The following is a 21091-nucleotide window of genomic DNA, read 5'->3' on the forward strand; positions in this document are numbered from 1 at the left end:
AAGCACCGCGGCCCGGCCCCGGCTCGCCTGCCCCTCCGGGGCGGTTTTGCCCCGGCCCCGCAAGTCGCCCCTACACCCCAGCCTTGAGTAATGCCGGGGCACAAAGGGAAGGGGGGCACGGTTTTGGAAGGAGGTGTTGATGTGGGGAGAGCCCCCTCCCCGGCGGCCGGGCCCAGGGCGAAGGAAGCGACAGTGTTTCCCCCCCCCGGCATCACCCCAAGCCTGAGCTTTGCTTGCAAATCTGATGGGGGAGAGCAAAACAAGGCGCGTTTCCTTTAAGTTTCCCCTTCCCTTCGAAATACCGGACTTTTCTCACTCCCCAGAACTTTCCTCGATTTTACAATAAACGTTTGCGGGTGCCAGCGTGTTGTGGTTTCTGAGAGCGGCAGGCAGGGCACGCCGAGCCCGGTAAACTCGCTGGTAAACTCGCTGTTTCCCTCCGTAGTGCGGTAGGTCGGGTTTAATCCCGGGCTGAGCTTCCAGGACGCGCATAAACTAAAAGAAAAAATAAATCAATGTAGAAACGCCCTCCAAAGAAACAGGTAAGAGCAAAAGTACCCTTTATTTAATTCCGTTATGGTGAAGGGAAGGGGGAGCATCACGAACAATTCGATCCTGCTGGGAGCAAAGGCAACCCCAGCTAGCAAAGAGATTTTCTACAGCTTGGAGAACCACCTGCGTGGGCAGCGTGATTCCTTCGCGCCTTCCAGGTGTGAATCACCTTCCGGATGCTTTTCTTTTCAAAGAACCCCAGAGCTGGCCCCGCGTTTGGCTCCTGTTCCCCTCCGCATCTGAGCTTCGTATCGCAGCCAGACGAGCAGTCACCGGCCGTGCTCGCTTTGCCTTTATCTTCCTGCCGGCGAAATGGTTTTAATTTCCAGGTAAATTGAGATTTTTAAATGTATTCATGTTTTTGTGTTTGCAAACGCCCTGGGAGCGCGGCAGGGGCTCCGTGTCTCCAGGGGAGGGCTGAGCTTTGCTCGGTACAACCTGGAGGAGACTGTGCTTGCTCCCGTGTTGTCTGTGCAGCCCCCGCTGCCCCAGCAACCCGCTGGCATGTCGGCGTTTCGTTAGGTTATTTACTTTATTTCTTCTTTAATTTTCTTTTTCAACAGAAAGTTAATTTGTTTATCCGGTGTCGTTAGCACTTGGAGTGCGGTTTTGGATGATGGGACATGTGATTTTGCGAGGGAAAATGTGTCCCCTGGTTAATATGTAAAATACAGACGATTGAAATGTGTCTTTGCTTCCTTTTTGTGAATTTCTCTTGATGCTTTTTACACGTAAAATAATAAAGATCGCATGTCGGAGGGGGAAAACACCCAACTATCTGTCCACAAAATGTCTTTTACGCTGTGTTTATAAATACTTCCAGGACAATAATTTCCGTCAATAAATTGTGCTGCAATGCCCCTCGCCTCCCCAAAGATTGTAATCCAGGAGGTAAACCCAACCGGTGGTCTCCTAAAGCCTCGCCGGTCATTTCTCGTTGCCATGTCACTGGCTGGAAATGCTTCTCCAGCCCTGTGACTCTTCCCTGCTCTCAACACCCACCCAGCTGCGGGCAGGAGCTGATGGAAACTGGCTTGGAAACCTTGCAGTTTGATGCTGAAACAGAAGAAAAATCCCTTTAGTTTAATAAGAGAGTATATTCATATCAAGTATAAAGGTGTAATAATTTTTTAAAATTGCACCTGAATGAAAAGGGATATTAAAAATCTTGTTTCTTTAAATTGATGAGTGATACATTTTACTTGTGCAAAGTGTTGTATGCTCTCTCTTATTACTGAAGACAAAGGTGTGTGAAAATACTTCAGGCTGGGAAGAACACAAAGAGGCAGGAGAAAGTAAAAGCAGAAGATTAAGATGTGCAAGCGACAGAAGTTTTGGGCACACACATGCAAAAGCAACTTTTTCCTCCTCTCTGCAAGCAAACGGTGGTGTCAGCCCTCCCAATACAGATGGAAGGGTGCGATGGGGTGCTGCGTAACCAAGTCACCGCTGCACCAAACACCCCAAAAGTTGGTGCTTGTCTCTGTTGCATTGGCAGGGCCTGGGGCATTCGCACACCCGTAGGCTGGGGTTATTTATGGTCTGATAGTGGTTCTGGAGGAGGGAAGGATCCTGGGGTGCAGGTGCGGGCTCTGCAGCGCAGCATCTTTGCTGTGCCACAACCCAGACAGTGCTGCAGGTGATGGAAAGTGTGGTGGGGGCAGCTCAGACCCACAGGTATCCTCACTTAGGACATGCCAGGTCCTTGAGGAAGGGGCAGAATATGAACCAAATAACACTCGAGTCTCTGCTGCCCCTCCCCTGCCGCTACAGGAACTGTATTCTTCATGAAGTATTTATGCCAATCAATAAAATAAACCCCACAAACACCCACCTATCTCCACCTCTCTGCGGTGCTCGGCGCCTTGGCTAACATTTAAAATGGCAATCACGTTTAAAACCAAAGGCACTGCTTGTTAGCAGCCTCAGTACCAACACTGCAGTGCTGACACTGCAGGGCTGAGCACCCAGGCTTGGGTAACAGGAGGAGGCTTTGGGAACGGGCTGAATCCCCCAGAAAATTTGGGGCAAAACTGCCTGAGATTGAGACAGAGGAAGGAAATAGTCACTGCCTGAGACATCCCCTCCTTCACCAGCCAGCTCCTTCCCGGCTGGATGCTTCTTTAGCATCTGCTCTATTCAGGTTTTAGGCTCGGTATCACCCCTGTTTGAAGCGGGCTGCTTTAACTCGCCCTTGCCAGCTGTCACCAGCGCAGATTCACCACCTTTACCTGTCACCCTTTGTGCATCCAGAGCTCGCTCTCGCTCCACGGAGGCGTCCAGCAGCGCTGGTCCTTTCTTCACGTGCCTCCTTATTCTGCAGAGAATTTACTGTAGGACGGTAATGACTGAATGCTTGGCTTGTCGGCTGTTTGTACATTATAGCTTGTGACTGCAGGAGTTAGACGTAATCTTGTCTGATTTGCAATCCTCATCTCCGACAGTTTGTCTTTAGAGATGTACTGATGGAACACGGCTTTTAAGCTTTGCCTTATTTCTTGTTTAGAATGGATAAACCACTGTGGCTTTGTCAGTCAGCAGCCTATGAGCCAGCAGTTCGTACCTTTTGTGAGACGGTGTGAAGCCGATTTCAGTTATCTTTGGGAGAAATGTGACCGTGATGTTATTGCAGCAGCATTGCTCTTGAGTAGAACTGACCGCTGGTCTTTGACCACTGAAGGTGATCTTGGGTTCTACATCTCCCGAATCTAAAATATTAAGAACTGGTGGCACTAGGAGGGCCCTGTTGTGTAAATGTGGAGGAGTTCTGCTGGGCGGTGTGTGCATTTGTGCCCCCAAAGCAGCCTGTGCTCTGGGATAGCTGTGCTGGAGCCCTGCGACTGCGGCAGGCGGGTTCTACTCCAGCTCCATCTCCCCCTGAATACTTAATGCAAAATTCAAGGCTTCTTTATTTAAATTCCTTGCCTTCCTAATCTGAAATACATTAAGTTTTGGCCTTTGCTTTTAAGCAGATGGATGCTCATCATTTAGTTGTATGGTCCCTTTTTGTGCCACCATATCTGTTAGGTACAGGAAAAATTTGCATTAGTATTGAGGTAGATCAAAAGATTTTCTTTCCACATATGCTGCGAAAAATGTCTTTTTTTTTTTTTTTCTGTGAGAAACGGTCCATTCCAAATGGTTTGTGAGATGATCATGATCAGTGTTAAAAACAAATCCACCCCCCCTTCCAGATGCAGCATCATGGCTTTTCATTTAGCATGGGTTCAGTATTTAAATGTTTCCTAAAAGTTCATTGTTTTATTAAAAAAAGCCCAAATGCAACACACCACCCACCCAAAAAGCTCACCTTAATTTATGGGAGCTCTAAAAGGTAGTAGGATGGCAGATAGGGAGGAAGGTGATCAATTAAGACATTAAGCATTTTGCACCACATGGACACATCTGCATGTCAGCCAAATAATAAGGCCATCAGCTCATTTTCAGGGGGCTGCTGCCTACTTCAACTCAATCCTCAGATCAAAGAGAAAATGTCTGCTTGCATTTTCTAATCAGAAAAGGGATGCTAATTTAGGTTCCTTAATGTGTGGTGGTAAGAGACTTCTTCAATTAACTGAATTCTATAGCTCAAAATATAAAAAAAGAGGGATACAAAGGGAGTCAGACTGGAAAGGCAGAAGTTCTCATTAAATCAAAGGTCCAATATTCATTACCTCCAGCATCTGGGGCTAAACACTAAACATGGAGATCATCAAAGGGGGTTTAATGGGTTAAATTGAGAATATAATCTAATTAAAATATTAGATACGAGTAAATAGCTCTTTGATATTCATCTGAAGGTTTCATTAAAATAGGTACTTGAGGTTTGTATTAAGGGGGGATTATCACTTTTCAGCAGAAACAACAAGTTGAGGTTCCGTAATCAGAGATGCTTCAAAGTGTTACCATTCCGGTTAGAAATAAAAGTAGAAAAGCAGCGAGTGGCAGAGCATGGAAACATTTACCCAGCCAGCTGGATCACAGCGCGGGCACCAACGTCCTGCAGCGGGGCCAAAGGCAGCTCCCAAAGGTGAGGAGAAAGGAGTGAGGCAGAGGACGGTCCCGTTCCAGAAGCCGCGGTGGACATTGATGCGCAAAACACTCCCCCTGCAGCCTGACCCACGTTCCCACACTGGAAGACACTTTTCTCACCAAGTTTCCCCCAAAGATTATGTTATGTTCGTCACAAACTCCCGCCTGGGGTGTCTAATAGTCCAATTCATCCTTTCTCCATGAGGGAGGGATACAGTATGGCAGTCAGTTTTTCTTGTATGAGGTTTGGAGTCTGCAGGGTGTATTTCAGCAACTGACCTGTTTTCGGGACAACTGAGGCATCCTGTGGACTGTAGGATCTGGGCCAAACTCACCCAGGATTCTGTAAAATGAAAGGTATAGGACTTTTCCAGCAATATATGTCATACCTTCTATGACATATATTTATATGTCATACCTTCTACGACATATATTTTTGCCTTGAAGATATCCCTCATAATTTCAAAATACTTATTAGATATGGAGGGTTCTGAAAGCAGCTACAACTTGCTTCTCCTGCTCGTGTCTATTATGCAAAGTTTCCAAGGATGCAATTTGAGGTAAACTGTCTCCATTTAAAGTCTGTGGCAGAACTCTTTCCTCTTTCACCTCTTCACCTGATTGTCTTGCCATGAAAGTCTTTGGTCTAGGAATCTTCTTGGCATATTCCAGTGCCTAAAAACATGAAAATTGGGGGAACTGATTAAGAGAAAGCTGATTAAATTTCAAAGAAATGTAAGTGTTTCTATGTTGAGTCAAATTAATAGTTCTCCTAGGTCCTGATCTTGTTTCTGGCAGTGTTCAGTACTAGATGCTTCAATGGCGACTGTGAGAAACCTCCGCAGTGGGCTACATAACCCATCACAAGTTGATTTGCTTTCTGGCACTTACCACTGGAGGCCATGTTATATAATGAAGCAGCGTTTTTTCTTTAAAAAAGAAAAGGTAACATCACAGAATGACAGAATCACAGAATGTCAGGGATTGGAAGGGAACTCGGAAGCTCATCCTGTCCAACCCCCCATGGAGCAGATGTGGTTTCCCCAGGGCAGAGCAGAGGGGCAGGAGAACCTCTCTGACCTACTGACCACCCCCTTCTAACCCACCCCAGGCCCCATTGGCTTCCTGGCCACAAGGGCCCAGTGCTGGCTCATGGTCACCCTGCTGTCCCCAGGACCCCCAGCTCCCTTTCCCCTACGCTGCTCTCTAATAGGTCATTCCCCAACTTACACTGAACCTGGGGTTGTTCCTGCCCAGATTCAAGACTCTACACTTGCCCTTGTTCTATTTCATTAAATGTTTCCCCGCCCAGCTCTCCAGCCTGTCCAGGTCTCTGATGGCAGCACAGCTTCCAGTGTCAGCCACTCCTCCCAGCTTGGTGTCACCAGCAAACTTGCTGACAGTCACTCTGTTCCCTCGTCCAAATCACTGATGAATATATTGAATAACAGCGGCCCAGCACTGCCCCCTGAGGCTCTGCACTGGATACAGGATCAACTGACTCTGCCCATTGACCACGACTCTCTGGCTTCTTCCCTTCAGCCAGTTCGCAGTCACCTCACTCCCCGCTCATCCAGCCCGCACTCCCTCAGTTCAGCTGTGAGGATGCTGTGCAGACTGTGTCAAATGCCTCACTCAAGTCAAGGTGGATCACATCCACCTGCCCCTTAACTTTCACCCACAGACTCTCAACTCGCTCCTCATCCGTGCCTGGACAATACTCAATACATTGTAGTTGCTCTCTCGCATAAAGAGCAACTCCACCACCATGCCAATTGACCCCAACATGCGCCTATTAAGTTTATAAACATTTTTTCCCCCCAGTCTTATTAAGCTCTTGTCCTCAGTCATAGCTTGTAGCAGGGAGTTTTGCAGGTTAGTATTACAAGGACGTAAACTGCAGTCATTTATTAAAAGGAAGATCAAAATGGAAAAACTATTTTAACCTGCTGTGAGTTAAATTTACACTTTTCCTTTTCTTTGTACAAGGTCCAGAATCTCTCCGTGCATGTGTTGTAAAAGGACTCTGTTCTTACCTTCTGTCTTGACACTGAAGATATGACCTGGGGTTTTGTAGGTAAACTGTGAACTGAAGCAATGCTTTTCTTATTGTGTTCCTTGATTTGCTTTGCAAATTCCTTTTGTTGCCTTAACTTCTCTTTCTAACAAGAGGAAAAGAGGGTATGGTTAAAGAAATGTCTCAGTGGATCCACCTGTTCTCCTCTGCCTAAGTTCACTTTGCATAATTGACAAATAGATCAATAAAAGAGACGGCTTACTTTCTCTTTGATTGCTTCATAGTCAGGTCCAAGGCCTCCAAGCTTCACGTTTAGATTTATGTAGGTTTTTGAGCTACATGGCTGAAAAACAAACAGCAGTTATAGATCTTCCTTTGTATGATTGCACAGAGAGCCTAACTAAAGCAAGTCTGGTAGCGGACAACCAAGATAAGAGCAGGATCCAACTTGCAGTCTCAGTCTTAGCTCCGGCACGTCTCATTTTGAGGATGGTGACCAAAAGAATTGAGTTAATTGCGCAAGTCAAATTGCACCGTATTTCCTTTGAATCTAAGCAGGTAATTGCCAATCATCCAAATCACAAAGCAATACTTTCTCAGTCAAAACCGATCTTTTGTGAGCTTTATTTTTAAACAGCTTAAAGTGATCCATTTGACTGTTATGACTCCAAAGAAACTGGTAAAGAGAAGCGGATAAAAGTACCTGATTTTAGTGGTAAAAACATGAGGCAAACGTTATTAGTAATAGTAACCTTTCTTTGTTCTCAAAATAGCAATGGAAAATTGTTCCCAGCCAGTTGAAGAATACATGCAAAGGCTTTGCAAGTGCATAGGGAAGACAGAAGATGAGAGATGGGTGATGCTATTTCAATACTTCATGACATTACTACAAAGACCCCAGTGCTTCCAGAATATTCTTTATCTCTTTCAAGAATATTAGATTAATTTTTACAAATGGCCTATATTTTAAATACTTGTCAGTGGAAACTCATTATGATCAGCTCTATGTTAATTTCAATCACAGAGTAATGCAGAAACACCAAGACAGTTCTATATGCAAATAAAACCTACATTTCTGCAAAGGACGTATTCAAGTTAAACTGAACTGTAAAGAAACTAGTTTGATACACTGAATTTTCCATCTGATGTTTCTTTGTGTCAGTTATCCCTTTCTTTTGTGAAATATTTACACTTTTAATTTAAGGTACTCTGAAGAATTAATAATTTAGCTGTCTACAACAGAATTAGTTGTATACTGCACTTGTTTATTAGGAAAAGCTGGATTTTGCTGTGAGATATAAACAGTCTTATTCTCTGTGGCATTCCTCACGTGAAGTGTGAGAAAGCTACTGAAAATACAGCATAGAAACAGCAGTTTGAACTCGGGGGAACAGAAAGGGAAGGAAATCTGCCCTTCAGTTACTATCATAATCCAGCTAATTCTTCTTAGAGGCATTCAAGCAGCAACACACAAACTGCCTTCTAGATGAAACACATCAGTAATTATTCCAGCTTAGTTTGTCTGCCCTGAGACTCAGAGCTAACTTCTTAAACATTTAATTTGTCATGGACACACAGGGATATCTCTGTGCTGTTTCACCGCATCTGTGTTAACTGGTTACAATATGAAACTGCACACAGAGAAAAGACAAAAAGAACCAAGTTTTAATTAGGACCAAAATGGGATCATCAGGAGACTTGTAATAATGTTTATGCCGTTAGCTTTACAAATCCTCTAAGTTTGTTGTTGTTCAGTTCGATTCCCTTGGAAACCAAGAGATTTGAGTTGGATAGCAAATGAGCATGACCAGGATAATGGTTTGCTCAGATCTGAGGCCTGGCTGCCTGCTGCTTTCTACAAATAGCTTTATTCTAAATCATTTTATCACTGGATAACTTAGAGGACAAACACTGCGCTGTGTGTTCTTAGAGCTAATCAAGACTGGAAGTGACACAGGTGGTAGTGAACCGCCTTGCTCTTTAGACTAAAATGATTTTAGTGTCCATTTCCACTTTTGTGCCTTGGTTTTCAATACCCTGGGCAAGTTGGTGTGTATCAGTGTGCTCTCTGGAACAATGAAATATTCCTCAGGCTGAGGGAGCCGGGGCTCTTTAGCTTGGAGAAGGGGAGACTGAGGGGGGACTCATTCCTGGGGATCAAGATGGAAAGGGGGAGTGTCAGGAGGATGGAGCCAGGCTCTTCTGGTGACAACCAGTGACAGGACAAGGGGCAATGGGTGCAAACTGGAACACAGGAGGTTCCACTGAAAGAGGAGAAGAAACTTGTTGGGGTGAGGGTGGCAGAGCCTGGCCCAGGCTGCCCAGGGGGGTTGTGGAGTCTCCTTCTGTGCAGACATTCCAACCCGCCTGGACACCTTCCTGTGTAACCTCATCTGGGTGTTCCTGCTCCATGGGGGGATTGACCTGGATGAGCTTTCCAGGGCCCTTCCAACCCCTGACATTCTGGGATTCTGTGATTCTGGGGAAACAGAAACATAAAAACATGCAATGCACATCTCTTTGCTTACCTTCTTGCTGACTTTAGGCTGGTTTTGCTTTTCCATTTGCATGATGTATCCTTCTGAGTTGCTTCGGCTTATTTCCACTTGATTTCCTCCACCGCTTTCTGGATCTACCTCTACACCACTTTCTACGTGTGGGATTACAGGCGGAAGCAGGCTGAACAAGTGCCTGGCAGCTACATGAGTTTCTGTCCAACGAGTGATTTCTTGGTGATGTTGCTCCATCGGTTGTGTGAACGGGGAGGTTGCACCGGGGGCTGGTGGTGAACTGTGAACAGAAGATTCAGAAAGCCTCAAAATAGAAAGAGGGGGTAAAAAATATCACATATATACAGCAGATAGCTCAACAAGCAATTTGTATGTGGCATGGTCCCTGCTCACAGAATATACTGGGAACATAAAGATGTAAAGATGTGTGTGGCTTTGCTTGCACCCAAGTGTGTGGAAACTGTTTAAATTAAATGGAAAAAGTTATATATGTGGAAACGTTCGGCCTGATTCAAAGCTAGCTTAAGATAACAAAAACTGCCTGTAAATGGTTTTGGATCAGGCTTGCTGAGTCCTAAAAGAATTAATTGTCTATGTGAAATAAACCCCTTCATTTTTACTAAGGCAGGTGAGATCCTACATAACTAAGGATCTTCCTGCCTTTGCTCTGGGTAGCGAGCCAGGATTGGCACTGGAATGACTCTGGATGCTCACACTGCAAAGCGGATTTTGATAGAACTCTATGCAGCTCGCAGTATATTTAGTTTATGTACAGTGCTCTTTGCCATCTATTATTTAAACTTCGCCTTTTAGCCTTTCGGAAGAAAACCTCCAGTTGTGGAAAATTCTATGTGCAGGAGAGCCTGGAGTTCAGAACCGCGCTTTTCCAATACCATATTTAAAAATCAATGGTTCTGATGAATCTTAAGTTAGTAGTAATCTCTAGTGGCAGGTTGGTAGCAAAATATTTTTATACTTTGGACTTTAAAACATTTTCTTGTCTTTTTCTATTTTTTTCTGGGCATCATGCTGTTATGATAATACTGTTTCAACACTTCTATCCTTACCATAAACTACCGATAGCATAGTTTTGATGACTTTTATCCGCATAAACTTGTCTTTTCCGGTCCTGAAGTGGTACTTGATTCTTCACCAATTCTTGAAAATAGCCATTAAAAGTAGATGAGATATTCCTCTGATTTGGATCTGCTTGACCATTGGTACTGTTCTCTCTTGCAAAAAGCTGCACAGGGGAAGGGCTGTATACATGTCGCTGGTCATTTGGAGAATCATGCCAGTATTTCTTGTTCTCCTTGCTGGTATATGCTGGATATATAACTTCTACTGGGTTAAATGTATGCAATGTTGGATGAAAAGGATGGGTAGTTGTGGTGAAATCCTGATTAACAAGATGTCTTGAATTTGGGAAATGATTGAAGCGAGTATCTAAATGTGCTGCTGTATCAGTGTCAGGGCAAACAGAAGGACTCGTGCACAGACATCTCCACCATGCGCCGCTGTTGTCTTGCTCCACTCCCTGCACGGGACCAGGCTGAAATCCTGAGGTTTGGTGGTGACTGTGGTGCCAAGGCGCTGGTTCTGCTGCTCTTGCTGGCGGTTTTTGGCTCTCGTTCCTTGGGAAAGCTCTCCCTGCGACACTCTGCTTGGATTTTAGTTTATTTCTCTGGGACGACTTCTTTTGCTGATCCTAAAACAAGTTATCAAAAGTGGGGTGAATTTCAGTAGTTGCTATTTTGTATGCGCATTAAGATCAACAATATATAGGCGTATGGGTAAGTTTGCCTGTCACAGTGCTTTTCATGTAGCTATTTCTTAGAATTCTACAAATTAACTGATTAGCTGATGTTTTAACTAGATTACGTTCCATGATTTTAATTCAGGACAACATTCTTGTTTTAGACAGCCCTTAAATAGCTGTGCAGGTGACAATGAAATCGACTTCTGAGCACGTACTGAATTTTGAACCAGTGTTGATGTGGTGCCTTCAACAAGCCTGAACAGGTTGGAGTGCATAGTCATCTGCCTCTTTAAAAATCAGGGGTGTATGGAGCCAGCCACCCCTGTTTAATGTACACTCGCACCTAGAAAAGGTTTATAGCAATGAGTATTGTGATGGAAATTAGTTTTAAAAGTGAGCTTTTAGCAGAGAGCAAAGTGTAAAAGGGAAAGCACCCGTGTCCTAAAGTCTAAGAAATGACCCTGTGGTAAATACGGAATGAGGTGCAAAAATATGTGCCCTTAAATGCACAGGACTACTTGTTTCTAATCCTGCAGACAAGTGGTAGCTCATTGTCAACCATCTGGGGAAAATGTTTCAACAATCAAATAGGTTCTTGGTTTCTATCTTCTCATGGAAGTAAACTGTACTAAATTTCAGGAAAAGATGGCTGTGTACACTCATTGGTCCACAGCAGAAACAGTCTTATGTCAATGATTTAAATGACTTCATTTCTAAACCAAGCACTCCTCTCTGTCCTGTGTCCTGCAAAATATTATCCAAATCTTAAGAAACAATTTGAGAATTTAAGCACACCAGGACTACTGTCTTGAGCTAAATGACCTACTCTAGAGCTGGAGTTTTTCTAAGATTTATTACTTTCCAATTACAGCATCAGGTGCTGCCTGTTTTGAGGAAGGACATGGCTTTCCTTCTAGGGAATATACAAATCCATTCTCAGTCCATTTAATCTTTGTCAGCGCTAAAATCCTCCATTTCATCCTCCTGTCTCTCTAGGGTTCTTTTGTTAGCAACACTTGCAATCACTACATAGCATATGCACTCAGAATAAATACTTAATGGTAGGTATTAAATCCACATATAGAGCAGAATGTTTTGGCAAAAGCTTTAGCATTGGGGAACCCCGACTCCTGGTGCCAAGATGATGATTTGTTAGCTCGACCTCCGCTGTAACGATTAATGTTCTGGCACACGGTGCCGCTGGTGGAAAGCACAAACTGCTGCCAAACTGGGACCAGGCCAATGTTTTCCCATTTAAATGGAATGAGCAGCCCTGTAAAGTACCTCCTTCATTGTGAAATTCCATATATAAAGCACGTCTCTCATAATGAACGGCAGCATAAAATCTTCTTTGTGCTTTACGCAAGTGTAGCTTCTAGTCTTAAGTGAACAGCGGAGAATTTAAACAGTGCTCCTGAATTACTTCAAATACTTGTACTACAAAGGCAGTAACTAGGTTTGCCAACAATAAATCCAGCTGGCTTGAAGTTCTGGTTCTGAAGTTCTTGGGTTTGCATCAGTGATGACAACCTGGTCTCTTTTATTGCTGCAAAGACTATCCCAGTTTTGTCAGGCCAGCATTAAAGAGATCTATAGTTTTATGTATACATTTTATGTATGACCTTTTCTACTTGTAACTTGTTCTAGTTTATGGTAACCCCTTGATCTTCATGGGGATTTTAGGGGACAAGTAATGCAGCAGTAGTTACATTCTAGCTCAGAATCCTCATGAACCATCAAACACGACCATGTACTAGTTTGTGCTTTTACATCAACCAACCCTGTTCCAAACAGATAAGATTCTTTGAGCTCAGACTTTCTTGAGGTTTGGGATCTATTTTGACTTAAAGTCAGCATATGCATTAAATTTTGGAGATTATCTACTGATATATATCTAAGGATTTATTGTCAGTAATTGATACTTTAAAAGTAAGGAGATTACAGCTTCAAATATTCTAACTTCAGTGCTTTTACATATATTTCAATTATCATGTTATATTGAAAAAGAATCCTGAGCTGCTGTGATTTAAGGTACCGTTTGTCTTCAGGCTCCATTTTCCCAGTCCAGAATGGCAGGACACACTGAACTGGTTCCTCATCAACAGTCTTAGGATCCGCAACCTAAAACCCAAGAATGTTTACGGCCACAGCCCAAACGGATGAAAGGATTTAAAAGTCTTGCGGAGAGACTGAGAAATAATTTGCCTCCTATTAAAGCAACACTAAAACACTAAAAACACTAAAGTTAGGCATTGTATAATAGATAATAAGACAATGAACGGCTAAAAGAGAAAATGAAAAAGGAAGCAAAAATGCAGTTAAGAGTGGTATGGTAGTAGCGAGTATTCCTTCTACTTTTAAGAAGAAGAGAGAACAAGAAAATTGCAGGAAGTATGCAGCACAGAAATGTACTTGTAACTCTTCAATGTCTGGCTTTCTCCATTTATACGAGAGCCAATGGATGCACCTAATGACAGAAAAGCAAGTAGAGAATCATAATTGTCCAAGCAATCAGCCAGTGTACCACGATATTGATAGATGACATACACCATAGCAAGGTTTCGAACAACAGAGTCATGTGGAAAAAGATGGCAAAACGCAGTAATGTTGGTATAAAAGTACAAGGAGTAGTTGCAGAAATAAAACAGCTAATACACACAGCCTGGGAACAATATCAAACAGCTTGTGCAAAATAGCAAGCCTGCAAACAAGAGGAACATCCTCCCGTGGCCACAGTTATGGTAGTGCGATGGCTGGAAATCAAATTTGAGCAATTTTTTTGAGAGTGGCTGCTGGCACTGCAAATTTCAAAGCCAAGAGATACCCTTGTAAATATGGCAATAATGAAAATCTTCCTTGAAAGTGTATATTTCCTTCCCAAGCTATAAAACTTCACAAAAAACACACAGAATCCCAGAATGTGAGTGGTTGGAAGGGCCCTGGAAAGCTCATGCAGTGCAATCCCCCCATGGAGCAGGAACACCCAGATGAGGTTACACAGGAAGGTGTCCAGGCGGGTTGGAATGTCTGCACAGAAGGAGACTCCACAACCCCCCTGGGCAGCCTGGGCCAGGCTCTGCCACCCTCACCCCAACAAGTTTCTTCTCCTCTTTCCGTGGAACCTCCTGTGTTCCAGTTTGCACCCATTGCCCCTTGTCCTGTCCCTGGTTGTCACCAGAAGAGCCTGGCTCCATCCTCCTGACACTCCCCCTTTCCATCTTGATCCCCAGGAATGAGTCCCCCCTCAGTCTCCTCTTGTCCAGCTCCAGAGCCCCAGCTCCCTCAGCCTTTCCTCACACGGGAGATGCTCCACTCCCTGCAGCATCTTGGTGGCTGCGCTGGACTCTCTCCAGCAGTTCGCTGTTTGGAAGAAGCTCTTCCTGTTGTCCTTGACCCCTCTCACCAGGTTTAATTCTAAGGAGGCCTTAGCTTTCCTAGTTGCCTCCCTACACCCTCTGACAACAGCCTGATATTCTCCCCGAGCGTCCAGCCCCTCCTTCCATGATCTATAAACTCTCCTCTTCCACTTGAGCACAGCCAGCAGTTCCCTGTTTAACCACGCAGGTCTCCTGCTCCCTTCTTGACTCTCTACGTGTCGGGATGCTCTGATCTTGTGCCCGGTAGAAACAGTCCCTGAACAATAACCAACTCTCTTGGGCCCCTTTACCTTCAAGCAGCCTTGAACAATGCTGCTTTATTCATAGTAGCGTTGTCCCAAATTATCCTGCTAAGTACGATAGCAAGTGTGACACTGGCTAACACAGGAGAACTTGCTCTGAGAAGATATTTGTGACCAAGAATATTATTAACTGAAAACAGTGAAATCAGCATGAAGGAAGTGTTAAATCATCTTTGGGGGTGAGAGATTAGGACGACTAGGGAAAGGTAGGCTTTCTGGTGATCTCATTGCTCCAAATGGCCATGCAGATGCTACTAGCTGTGAGTAGAAGTGTTCCCAAATGAAAAGTTAGCACACAGGTTTCCTGAACTGTGAATCGATACAGCTTTGCAGTCAGTAAGACGTTTTTGGTGGAACCAACTGACTCACTGTATTGATAGTTTACTGGGCAGGTAAAGCATACTTCTACATTATCTCTTTGAAAGAGGAACAGGACACAACCTCTGCCAGCATTTTTTGTGAACTATTCTATTAATACCAATCAAATTGAGAAAATGATCAAATGAAATTGCATTTTGAGAATCATAAGCTGTGTAATGCCTATTCTGTTAAATTGAGGCCCATAATTGCTTCTCTACTGAAAAGATACAACAAAGACAGCAATCATGGCATGTCATTATCCCAGACTAGAAAACCGGCCTTTGCAGTGAGGACTTCAAAGGCTTGTGGTTCTCGAATTGCATTTGGCTGCTATTGTTGAAGCGCAGGCAATCTTGATTAGGTGTTTACACTGAGGTAAGGCGCAGTGCACAGAGAGTCTGAGTGCCTTGGTCTAGAGCCATTAAAAAATTGTACATTATGTTCCTTGCTTTGAAGTAAGGGGCTTGTAGGTAGGAAAGCAACTCATATTGAGTACAGCTGAGCTAGATTGGGCCACTACTCCTCTCTCTTCCTCTCTGTCTGTCTCTCTCTCTCAAAGAAACTCATCATCAGGTTCTTAAAGAATCAGGCAACACTGCAAAGAACTTGATGCTTTATGAACTGCTATATAAATTAGTAAATGCACAGATCAACACGCATTTGTGGTATGTTTTGGTACATACAGCACAGCTGTAAATCTTGCAAGAATGAGGCTACAAATATTCTACCTGATGTTATGTCAGTTGAAAACAAGCTGTACGCAAAGTACTTCAATGTAAACACCAGTTCATTACCACAGTACCTGTCAGCCAACAGCGAGCACACTAATAAAACCAGCTTCAACATCCTGCAAAGCTCAAAATAATCAAGTTTAGGAAGAACCAGTGTTCGGAATGTGTTTGAGCACTCCAGCAGAAGACATGCGGCTTGTTTGCTTCCTCTCATACTTGGTGGTTTTGCACTTTTGATACAGTTTTCCAGGCGAGGTGACAGGCTCTGACCATCAAGATGTTTCCATCGGGTCATCTTTCACCCCCCTCCAATGAGATGGAGCAATGGATGTCTCAGTTAAGAACAAGAGAGGTAAGTACTTCTTCCTACGCTTATTTGCAGAAAATACAAAGTTGCTGACAGTGATGCTGCTACAGCTGAATCAACTTGTTGAGGAAAGAAACGCACCTTTCTACATGCCTGCTGCCTGGCTCCTGTTATCCCACAGCCCTGCTCTCCCCATGGCTACTTCAGCAATGTAATCTTAGTCCTGATTTTAACATCTTCTGTTTATTACATATCTTTGAAAAGTGTCTACACAATGAAGTCCTGATCCCTGGCTCCGATACTTACATATGACACATTTTCAGAATTCCCCAAATAGTAAACATAATCATATCAACACAGCTTTCATTAGCAGCAATCTACACTCATTATTTTTACCATCAACCGAATTATAACTGAAAAAAAATAAGTGCTCTTAATAACTCTGCTAGAAAAAAGCTTGTCCACCACCACACTCATTGTAATGTAGTCAGCAGATGCCCTCTAGTGTTGTGTCAACTGTTCATTAGCCTTGGAAAATGTGTCACTTGACGCAGAAAGTCTCTGTAGTTTTGCAAGTTAAGAATTTCCTATGGTACAACTCGTGGAATGATTCAATGACTCCCACCTTCCCATTATGCATAATAAGTAGCAAGTAAAAGCAACAAACTCATGTATAATCGTTCATTAGGAACTGTAATTACATTTCCACTTAATCCTTAATACAAGTTGGCTGACATTTTGCAGTCAATCACAAGAAAGCTGGGCCCTTCAAATCCAAGTACTCCCCATGACTTCTACCCGCTGACTGATTTCAAATAACCGTTGGGGCTGGCTGTGAAAGCAAGAAGGGGGAAAGGCTGTCTGACCACCCAAATAACACATATTTCTTGGATACGCCTACACGTGTGGCCCTAAATGATAGTGATAAGAAAGAGTGTGCATGGCCCTTGCAAGCAGTGTGACCACAATGTGTTTTCTGGTTCTTAATCATACCTACATGCACTTTTTTGTTATGACCAATGCGGGTGGAAAAACACGAATACAGCTTTTAAGGCCAAATGATGGCATCAAGGTTTCCTACTGCAGTTAAAAAAATTGTGAGTGTTCTGCTATTAGAAGCAATTCGCATGTGCTGCATCGAACAAAACTTGGGATATGGTATTAGCAGAGATAATCATTAACGAATTCATGTTGGCCATCACCGGGGTTGTGAGTAACTGAGGACTTGTCAGTTATTCCATAAAGCGTGAACAAGATTCTCTGGAAATGATAAGTTACCAGTTGTGTGATAGACTGTGAATCTACTCACCTCCTCTGCAAACATGACCACGCAGCTATTCAATTTTAACGCTAGACAGTACTCAGTTTATACCAATTAGGAAACACGTAAAAATTACCTACCTGCTCTTGAAGAGCTACTTCTTGCTTTTTAGCGTGTAATTGAAGATAGGAATTCGTCTTCCCTGAACGTAATCCTAAAGTCTGTTTATTTCTTTCCACAAAGTCTTTTTTTTGTCGTCGAGGTGGATCTTCTCGAATCTGAAGAGAAAACGCGCTGCCGTATGTACTGGGACTATGTTTGAAATGACGGCCGGCTGCAGATTCCTTCCCTTTGGTATGTAGCCTAAGAGGTTCACTGCTGACCACAGCATCTGGTTCATGAAAGCTTCGTAATTCTGTACCTGTACCAAAATCGGAGCAGGAGCCTTGTGACGTTGCCTCCTGTTGATACATTTCTGCTGGGGAGCTATTGGAATGGAGGTAAAATGAATCCTGTGAGAAGTCCACACTGCTTCCTCCAGCAACTTGATGGGATTTTTCTGCCTCTGAAAATTCCGCTGCCTCGTTTGTGTTCTTCCAGTTAGGATTGTATCTCAGGCTGAGATATTTGTCCACAGACTGTTGTTTCCTATTTAAGAAACACAAAACTATTTATGTAAAAAATCTGTGTGCAATTTGAGCCAACAAAAGTCCTGCAAATATGGTTAGCTGAATTATTTCAGTGGCAATTTATGGGACTGGGATCAGGACAGTTTTATCAAATGTTTTTTAGCAGAAAATTTAGGCAGGACCTCCTCCTCATTTTTAAATTTCACTACCTCCAACAGGAGGAAAACCAGCTGCAGGAAGGGGCCAAATACATACAAATTGGCTTCCAGGAGATGTGTGGGTAGTGGAAGGAGTAAGGACAGCGGGAGGAAAAGCTTTTGACACTGTTGTTTCTGCACTGGACTTGCAGTATGGTTCTGGTTTCTTGGGCACTGACAAGCGGTCAAGCCTTTCTATATCTACATCTATAGGCACTGAAAGCCAGTTGACTCTTCAGCCCCTATTAGAAACGTACTGATACGCTGGATTCTCCAAACTGTGGCACAGTTCATTGTGTTAACATTTCCATAAATCACGTACTCTTCCTTTCTAAATTAGTTGCGTGCCTGTGCCTATATTTTAAGTGGCTCCTAATAAGAAAATAATGTGTTTCTCTGGCAATGCTTTTCATTTCAGGTAAGCATTGGTGCCAGGGTATTCTGTATACTAGAGATCAGGTGATTTACACTGGTGAAAACATTATTATTCCTAGTTGCCATACACCACAGGTAAACAGAAATAGGTGACCATATTTTGAAGTGAGTACAGAAATATGCGATATAATTGCAATCATTGAAACGACGCAGTATAATGCTAAAGAGTTCTATTGTGCGGAAGTGTGTGCACAGCAGCCCCATTGTATTATACAGGCCAGGTCACCGCACAGGAACAAAATGAGTGTGAAGAGCCCCTTCACCTCTAATCATCTGCAGACAAAAAGTGCACCTTTTATTCCTCCCCCCGACTTGATATAAAGGTTAGATGGACTCTGTACTCATCAACAAAAGTGTTGCATGCAGACAACAGATGCAGCGTTTCCTCTTCAAATTCCGAGGTTAGTAATGGATGTAGAGAGGGGGTTTCATATGTATATGCTGTGATATTTGCTCTCGTTAATGGACTGTGTTTGAGTACTTACTAGGCTAAGTTCAAACAAAATAAAATCAAATTTCCATTTAATGAAGAGCCTCACATTCAGCGCAGTATTCAGTCAAAAAAATTACTAAAAATTAGAGCATGTTTCTAGTACAATTAACATCATTTGCACTCACAATAAAATATTCAATAACTGGCCATTTTGCCTGTTGAGGAGGTGAATAAAAGCATGCTATTAATCATTTAGCCTTCATTTGTTTGCCATTTTATTTTAAGTAGACAATTAAATTGAAACTGCACATTATTATTACGTCAGGTTTAATTTAATCCCTTTAAACTTGAGAATTATTCCAAATTTATACAGTGTTAAACCTTTTACGCATATGACAGCAAATTAGATTTTGTTTTAGGTACCGAGTTAACACTTTCTAAAGAATGTTTAAAGGTGACAGTAACCCTGGAAATCTTAATTTTAGTTTTATACAGCTATAAGGGCAAAACTGCATTTATTCCACCCACCAATTTTTGCCTCTAAAGCAGTGGCCTTGTTGGTTCAGCACAGGGCTTTCTGTTAGGAACGAAAAGAGGATGTGTTGGCACTGGTTCTGCTTTTCTTTCTGGTCCTTTCTCACAGCCCAGCTCCAGAAACCCTCTGGTCCATGATCTCAGGGCTGCTGCACCACCCCAAGCTCTGACAGTTCCATCTCACCCTCCTACACTGGTGTTTTAGCCGAGAAAACAGTTGCGGCCGTGTTGGAGAAATGGGTGTAATGAGTGTGGCTAAGATGAAACAGCACATCTTTGTGTGTAACTAAGTCCGTAGGTGCTCTTAATAGCACTTTGGCAATACAAACTGGTCTTGAATATGTCATATATATGCTGAGGAGCATAAAGTTTAGTGTCAGAACTATTCTCCTCATCTACTAAAATCCTATGCCTTACCTTCCGCTGCCAGCATTCTTTTGTATTTCATTTGTATATTGATTTGCATCACACTCAGCTCCTTCTTGTTCTTTTGAACTCTCTTCCTCCAAGCTGTCTTCTTCTAAGCTGTCGTTCTCCAGCTCATCAGAACACAGTCCTACCAGCTCTTCATTTTGGCGAATCCGCCGCTGGAGTTGTATCTGATACTCTCTCTCCTGAACAAGGCTTTCGAAATCAGAGTCTTGGGAGTCCCGCAGGCTGGAGGCGAAGCTCCCTTCTCTTACAGATGACCTTTTCCAATTCGCAGGGTGAAAATCTGGTTGTGTGAATATGCGCTGGGGAAAACCTTTTTTACTTATGGTGCAAGTGTGTGGAGAAGAAACTGAAATATACTTTGTATCTGAAGAATTAACTCTGTGTTTTGCACTGATCATATACACCAGCCCTGTATTTGGAAAACATGAGAGTAAAAATAAAAAGGTTGTTCACTCTGTGATAATGATTATATTTGTTAAAAGCTGGAATAGTGGATAGTATCATTGGCTTAGGCTTGGAATTTGATCTTTTCTATTAAAACTATTATTTATTCTCATCAGTTATGAAGATTTTCCTTTAAGTAGTTAATATCAAGGTCCCGATGCAGCAAATACATGACTTATTACTATGAAGAGTATCTAGTACTAGTATCTAGTACTCTCTAACTAAAATTTGAGTGGTAACAAAGCTAATAATACATAAACAGCTTATGAAAGAGAAAATTAAGCTAAGACAAAGCAACAAAACTTTATCTGTTAACTTCTGAGGAGTCAAAGAAATCTTATATGTTCTTTTCGTTCAACTTTATACCATCTTGACATTTAAGCTATCAGCAAGAAAGTGTGTGGCAGAAGACCGTGAAATGAACTGGAACACTTAAATTAGAGAGTTTCTTTTCATTTGATTGCATTTAAATGTTTGTAAGTCATTTGCACCAGCGGATCCTTCCAAGAGGAATTGTCTGGAAGGCCAGAGGCAGCAGAAATGCACATTAGTCAGTCACATCCCAACCCGGCCCTTTAAAGCTACTTGGTGAGTTTCTCTTCAGCACACGGGCAACTGTTGAGATACGGAAATGCAAAATATAACTTCTAATTTTTCAGGGTTGCCACTGCTTGTCACACGCGAGTTTACCCCCTGGGGAGGCCTCTGTCACCTGGGCGGCTGCCGGTGTCCATCGCTCCGGTCACATCACTGTGGTCCGTGGCCTGGGAGCCCCT

The 21091-nt window shown here is 43.1% G+C and overlaps 1 protein-coding gene across 1 annotated transcript; it reads right to left on the reverse strand.

The window, feature by feature from the left end:
• Positions 1–5058: 5058 nt before the first annotated feature.
• Positions 5059–21049, reverse strand: JHY (junctional cadherin complex regulator; the record flags this gene model as incomplete). The annotated part of the gene is made up of 9 exons (XM_082070412.1): positions 5059–5259; positions 6621–6746; positions 6864–6944; positions 9130–9391; positions 10179–10819; positions 12881–12991; positions 17349–17856; positions 19854–20280; positions 21028–21049. 9 exons carry the CDS (start codon positions 21047–21049, stop codon positions 5059–5061), a joined length of 2379 nt encoding a protein of 792 aa, XP_081926538.1.
• Positions 21050–21091: the final 42 nt, after the last annotated feature.

This window comes from Streptopelia decaocto, assembly GCF_964273445.1.
Source record: "Streptopelia decaocto genome assembly, chromosome: 21".
NCBI classification, from domain to species: domain Eukaryota; kingdom Metazoa; phylum Chordata; class Aves; order Columbiformes; family Columbidae; genus Streptopelia; species Streptopelia decaocto.